At 32.9% G+C, this 7,061-nt stretch overlaps 1 protein-coding gene across 1 annotated transcript; it reads left to right on the top strand.

Annotated features, from left to right (window-relative positions):
* Positions 1–2,290: 2,290 nt before the first annotated feature.
* LOC139904278 (uncharacterized) lies at positions 2,291–6,312 on the top strand. Its single transcript, XM_071886219.1, has 11 exons — positions 2,291–2,654; positions 3,327–3,524; positions 3,634–3,718; positions 3,827–3,902; positions 4,019–4,186; positions 4,290–4,392; positions 4,471–4,580; positions 4,774–4,863; positions 4,959–5,039; positions 5,127–5,852; positions 6,038–6,312. The coding sequence occupies exons 1-11, from the start codon at positions 2,396–2,398 to the stop codon at positions 6,128–6,130; spliced, it is 1,989 nt and encodes a 662-aa protein (XP_071742320.1). The 5' UTR covers positions 2,291–2,395; the 3' UTR covers positions 6,131–6,312.
* Positions 6,313–7,061: the final 749 nt, after the last annotated feature.

Below are 7,061 nucleotides of genomic sequence, written 5' to 3'. Positions count from 1 at the left end.
GACAACTCTTAGTTATGACTTGGTGACCATCATAAATGTATCTAAGTATGTTTTAGGTTCATAAGTCATTACTAGTAGTTTTGTCACACTTGGGTGTTTCCATTAACTAAGATTAAAATGTCACTAAGTAAACATTTGGTGTAATTAGAGTGCCCAGTGACCTAAGCTCTTGTGTGTTGGTACTTGATGATCATCCTAAGAATGTCTAAATAGGTTTTAGGATCCCAAGTTATTTCATAACACTTATGTGTTATCCTTAATCAAGGTTAAGACGTCATTAAGGTGTCATTAAGTGTGATTAATCGAGATTAGCGTTCTTATGCCCAAAACTCTTTTCAGAATGGAAGAGGCATCTATTCTAAGCATGTTGGAAAAGGTTTCATGAATTATAGATACCCGGAAGTACTCAAACTCAAAGTGGTTGGAGGTGGTAACAGAAGAAACTGCGGTCGCTCCACGATTGACGGTGGAGCTGACCGTGCAACTTGTTTTCATAAAACTGCGTTGCAATGCAGTTTTGCATTCACACGGTCACGCATGCGGTTGACCGTGTGCCAAGCTGTGTAACTTTATGGGTTTTGTTTTCATTCTAAGTTTCGTTTGATTTGGTCATTTGCAAGATCAAATATGAATTAGTGAATTTGAGTGTTTTATGTTAAGATGTCAATCATCATTTTTGGCTATATATGTGTCATCATCAAAACATATATTATTAATATTGATTAAGTTTAATATTGTTGTTTAGTTCATAACCAACATTCAACTAACAAAGTCGTGTTTCGTTGAGATTGTACTTTGTATGTACCTTTGATATAGTAATAAAAATTTATCTTGCTTTTCAAAAAAAAAAAATGTGAACTTTAAATATCTTTATTTTATTATATAATATTTGATTGATTAAATTAAAATAAAATTATGTTAATAAATACGTTTAAAATCCAATTCATTTATATATAAATTTCATTGCGTATCATAAAAAAATATATTACAATTTTCAATTACAATTAAAGATAAAAAAAGACTTCTATAGTTAATATTAAAATCCTATAATAATGATATCATTATTAGGCTAAATCTTTTATTAAGAAAAAATAAAAAAGAAAAAGAAAAAAAATCTAAACATGGTGAGTGATGTCATTAATCTATGAGTGATGTCATTAATCTAAATAATTTTGAATTAAAATTAAATCTTATAATTAATTATTATTATTAAATCTTATTAATAATTATTTTAATTATTAAAATTAAATAATTTTGAGTTATTTTAATTAATTATTTTGAATTGAGTACGAGAAGGTATAAAAGCTAGGCATAAATCAATTCTAAATTTATATTTTAATTTACACTTTTAAAATAAAATGACAACCAATATTATCTCTTATGATTTGATGTGGATTGTTTAATATGTATTTTAGATGTTTGATGAAATGTTCAGCTGACGAGTTTCTTAGTCGGACTCTGTGGTTCCACGGGTCATTAAACTAAATAACTTTAGCATTTACGTTCACTTAATACCTAAAGCATTTCATTAAACTGTTTCGTTTAAATAAACGGGTCATTTCACTAGTTTACATATTAACTAATAGACTAAAGTTATGAATAGTACCAAGGGCATTTTCGACTTTCCACCTTTTTTTTAATTCTAACTAAATTTCATTTTACCAACAAAGCCCCCCACACTTTTTTGAAAAATTCAAATCGACCCCCAAACAGGGGGTAAAGTGTCAAATAACCATTTTCATAAAAAATCTTAAATAAACTCCACTCAAATATTCAACGGATCATATCTTCTCGCTCGCAACGAGTTAAATTTTTTCGACACCATCGTTAAACTCGAAATAATTTTAGGAACAGAATGTCACTAGCTATACGCAAAACGGACGCTATTTAAAAAATGCTAAATATTTGGGGTACTTTTCATACACGTTGATTTTGCGTTAAATTTTTAAAAGTCGACAATTCCATAGCGAAACGCGGAGATGCACATATATGTATTTTAGATGTTTGATGAAATGTTCAGCTGACGAATTTCTTAGTCGGACTCTGTAGTTCCACGGGTCATTAAACTAAATAACTTTAGCATTTACGTTCACTTAATACCTAAAACATTTCATTAAACTGTTTCGTTTAAACAAACGGTTCATTTCACTAGTTTAAACTAAAACACTTAATTGAATTAAAAACAAAAATTAAGAAATTAGATTTCAATATATTTAATCAAATGGTTCTGCAAACGGTGTAGAGATAAACAGATAGTAACCCAAATCAAACCCCCACACGACCGCCCCTGTCGCTCGCCGTCGCCGTCACCGTCACCGTCACCGTTTCCGTGGCCGTCGCCGCCACTACCGTCGGCGGTCATCACCTCCGACTATATACACACATATATGTTTCAATGGCAAGAGGATTAACCATGTTTCCACATTATTATACATCAAATTTACATTTAATTCGAAGTGGGTTGTGTTTCTTTTCACTTAATTCTGCTAAAGCTCACACCTTATTAACTCCAACACTATCCAAATATGTCCGAAATCGATTGTTGTGCACTTGCTCTTATGTTACCCATACTGAATCAGTTGAACTCCCAAAGTATAAAGAAAAGTTCTCTAAACGTATGGAAATGGCTGGTCTCAAGCCCCATCATCGTATCGGTTAGTTCACTATGATGCACATTTCTTAATACTTTCAATTCATAATTCAAATCAACATTCTGTTCTACAATTGGTGTTATGGCTTAACTGAAGTTGAAGTACCATTTTACCTTATTTTTTGTAGTTTGACATAATCAGTATGTATATATTATTTCGAGACTGTAGAAGTAGCGATAACAGCTGCTTTCTAGTCTTAAATGGTATACAATGAGCTGTTGGAGTGAAAAATTTACTTTTCTAGACTAAAGTAGATTTATAAATCTTAATGCTTGCTTGTGGATATGTAGGTGAGTTAGTGTAGTTTACGTAAAATGTAAATCTCGTTGGGTTGTTTAGAAAAAAAAAAAAAAAAGAATCTGATATTGTGCATTAGATAATTGGGCATCAAGCCAGCAATAGGAAGAATGGATGTTTTTGTAGAAAGATTTAATCTTTGGGCAGAAAGGTATGATCTTTGTACATAAAGATTTGATCTTTGTGAAGAAAGGTTTGGTCTATGTTCATAATAATTTGATCTTTGGTTCACAGAGTTGATCTTTGTGTAGTAAGCTTGGGTGCATAACTATTTGCTTTTCGGGCTTTAAGATTATGTCTTTGTTTTTGAAAGATTTGATCATTTTGTTGTTTTTCTAATGAATATTTACGTCGTTGCTGAAATATATTTTGTTTTAGCTGTTGGTGTATCAGGTGGTCCAGACAGTATGGCATTGTGCTTACTAGCTGCAGAATGGAAAACTTCTGCATTAAATGCCGGTTCCATAGGAGAAAATGATGTTGTCGATGGGTTATTGGCAATAATAGTTGATCATGGATTACGTGCAGAGAGTAAAGATGAGGCAGAAATGGTTCAACATCGAATCTTGAATATGGGTAATAAATAAATATTCTCAAATGCACTTTCTGAGTTATATTTGTGTATCAAAAAGTTACCTTGTTTTTTTTACTGGGACAATAGGTTGTTAATGTAGGATCTTTGTAGGGATCAGATGTGAGATTGCCCATTGTAAGTGGACAGATGGTAGGCCCAAAATGGGTCATTTACAAGAAGCAGCTCGAGATATGAGGTATTAAGGTTCACTCATGCAGCGAGTCAAATATTCCACTTTTGGCAAGATTCCTACATTTCAGACTATTGACTATGGGCTTTGATGGTTAACTTGTATTATTTGTAGGTATGAAATATTACCACATATTTGTAGTCAACACCAGATATCGGCGTTATTGATAGCACATCATGCGGATGATCAGGTTCGGTTCATTTAAATATCAACCCCTAAAACTGTTTCACATATTTTCTAAAATAGTACTTGAGATTTAATAAAAATTGATGATTCATGATGCTAAAAAAAATGAATGAAATGTAGGCAGAATTATTCATCCTTAGACTCTCTCGTAATAGTGGTGTGCTCGGACTTGCGGGTATGGCGTTGACCACTCAATTGTTTGCTACACATCGGAGTCTTGATGGAACTTCGAGTAGCGTTTTACTTGTTCGACCACTTTTGGATTTCTCAAAACAAGATCTATATAAGGTTTTTTTCCTCTTGTTCTTGCCTTTATCTCATTTTTTTTTTTTTCAATTTTACCCGAGTCAAATGTGGTGTTCATATGATCATTTTAATGTCACCTGGCCAGATATGTCAAGAAGCCAAACAGAAGTGGGTGGAAGATCCCACAAATCAAAACACAACATTTGCACGCAATAGGATCCGAATGTCGTTGGGAAATTCATCTTCTTGTGAGTTTGATTTTTTGATGTATTATGCTATGGGTACACCCTAGACACGTAACAATTATTAAACACTTGTTTCTGCAGGTATATTCAAGTCTGAATTGCAAGCAATTATATTGGCCTGTCGAAAAACCCGTTTCTATGTTGATCAAGTTAGTCAAAGTTTGATAAATCAAGCAGTGATTGTTATGCCTGTAAGTAACTCAAAATCTTTTGAAATACTTTCTTCAACTTTACGAAATATAATAGAAGAGAAATTATTGCATTTGTAAAAGAAAATTTGTTTGACTTTCTTTTGACTTCTTTATTATAAGTTATAATTATAAATAAATATAAATTATAATATAATTATTCTACAATTATATAACTTTCTGATGGTGGATGCAGCATGGATATGCTACAATTGATTTACAAATTCTAAACCCATCAAAAGTGTCTGATATCTGTCTATCCAAGTTCGTGACACTTTTATTACAGGTTAATCAAAACAATCATAATTTTGATAAATAAATTTCCACAATGTTTTGCTCGAGATTATCTTCTAATCCTGCTTTATTTGTTAATTAATCTAGTTCATATCACAAAGGCGAAGACCAGTTCGTGGCAGTGCACAAAAATTGCTATTAGATTACTTTCGTACATTCCCATGCAAGGTATCAATCAGATTTATACCCAATCAAATCTTTTTCTTATATTAATCTTTCGTTTAATTTCACTAAAATATATAACAATTTTTTCAGTCCTCGTTCACTGCAGCCGGTTGTTACCTATGTCCAGCACCTAGTTCCAAAGGCACCAAGATTCTTATTTGTTGTTCAACAAATTCTGTTTTACCTATGAAGCTGGAATCGTTCTACGTTAATTCTTCTAGCGTACAAACGTTTAACAATTCAAGCGAGCTAACCCAAATTATAGAAAATGGAAGATTGTATTTAAATAAAATGGTACTAAATGCTTCAGATGTGCCTTTCTTGAATACTACTACATCTACCGAATCTATTTTGACCGAAGCCAAACGGGTCAAGATTCTTAGCGAGCCTACATATACAAGTATACGTTCATTGCACGAGACTGAACTTGACAACTTTAAGTCCAAAACCGAAACTTCACCTCAGGATGAGTCACAAAAGATGGTGGAATCAGTCGGTGTTAGAGAACTTCGTCAGGGGCAAATTGGTCATTTCATGGATAGGTTCTTGGTGTCATGGGAATTTATAAATGGATGTGGTGGTTGTTGTTGTTGTGGGTTTGGTCAAGATTCAGTCATGCAGGTCCGCCACATGGTTGATGCTGATTGGCTGTATCTTTCTAAATTAAGTAACTGTGAGAAAGATGATTCTGAATGTTCAGAATTTGTTCGAGACTCAGCACGCAAAGCTCTTTTGTTATTGAAATCTATTCCTGTTGCTGCAAGAAGAAGCCTTCCCGTCTTAGTCGATTCAAAAGGGCAAGTTTGGAGCATCCCGGTAAGCTCAAATAGTTATCGTCTCTTAGCAGGCAGAATAATAGGTGTAATAACAAAAGTTTCTTATAATAGTCGGAATTATTTTATTATTATAATAATTTCTAATTTCTAATTTCTAATTATTATAGTATTGAAATCAAAGCATACTTGTGATGTGTCTAACAATGAGTTTTGCTATTGATTCAGAGTGTAAGTTTTAGCATGTGCCGATATTTGAGGGTATGTGCTGAATTCAATCCCAGAGTACCTGTTGGCGGTGGTCACAGTTCGTTCTTATGACCCTCTGCTGCAGACGAGTTCAAACGTCAACTGAAATTAAAAACACAAATGAAGTTTGAAAACGTCGACGTTTTTTTAGTTAGTAATTATTTCAATTTTGAAATTGTAAAGCTGTAGGCTAGTTTATGGTTCGAATGAAGATCTAAATCCAAATTTTTTTCTGGCATGTCTGGATATCTGCTCGTGGGACTGTACAATTGTCATATATAATGCACTTCAGCTTACATAATTTCATTTATATATCCAAGATTTCAAGAAACACTATACATTTTACAGACATTATCAAAGTTGAGGGACCTATAAATGAAGTTTAAAAGGTTAATGGACCAACAAGTGAACTTTAAAAAAATTAATTAAACTATTTCAATGTATAATTTCTCTATTTATATCTAATTAACAACCCTAAACATCGAAAAACAGTATATTCCGATAGTGTTTTTCAACCCTAATGGCGATAGTGTTCGAAAATAGTGTTTTATCAAATAACAGAAGAGGTGAAATCCAAGGATTCAGCCCTAATCACATAAAAACTCGATGAAGGAAAGAAAACCCTAATTTTCCCACCTCGGTAAGCAAGAGAAGAGGTGAAAAAAGTAGGTGGCTGAAGCTGTGAATGAAAGAAGCAAAAGGTGGATAGATATGTAACCACGTTCCCAATATGCGTTAGGTATATGAACAGTAGGTAACGACAATTTTGAAGGCAAATATTGATGTGATGAAGCAAACAAAACGACAACCCTGTAGTAGGCTGATATACCTTATGTAAAATTAGCCTTTAAGAGCCCGTGCGTTGTACGACGACTCGTAATCAAAACAAACGTATAACAATACATATATATCATTCTTAAATCTTGTAAATTATGACACCTGCCATAATTTAGGCTTGGTTCATGGTGCTATTAATCGTTAAACAAATTACTAACATGATCAT

Source organism: Rutidosis leptorrhynchoides, chromosome 4 (assembly GCF_046630445.1).
Source record: "Rutidosis leptorrhynchoides isolate AG116_Rl617_1_P2 chromosome 4, CSIRO_AGI_Rlap_v1, whole genome shotgun sequence".
Taxonomy (NCBI): domain Eukaryota; kingdom Viridiplantae; phylum Streptophyta; class Magnoliopsida; order Asterales; family Asteraceae; genus Rutidosis; species Rutidosis leptorrhynchoides.
The sequence above is the reverse complement of the archived record's forward strand: the minus strand, read 5'-3'. Positions and strand labels throughout refer to the sequence as shown.

What these genes read in the sequence shown, in the direction of transcription:
- LOC139904278 (XM_071886219.1), top strand. Translation starts at nt 2,396, where the DNA reads ATGGCAAGAGGATTAACCATGTTTCCACATTATTATACATCAAATTTA. An exon ending in ACATCGAATCTTGAATATGG is followed by an intron (nt 3,525 to 3,633) that starts GTAATAAATAAA and finishes GGATCTTTGTAG; the next exon opens with GGATCAGATGTGAGATTGCC. An exon ending in AAGCAGTGATTGTTATGCCT is followed by an intron (nt 4,581 to 4,773) that starts GTAAGTAACTCA and finishes TGGTGGATGCAG; the next exon opens with CATGGATATGCTACAATTGA.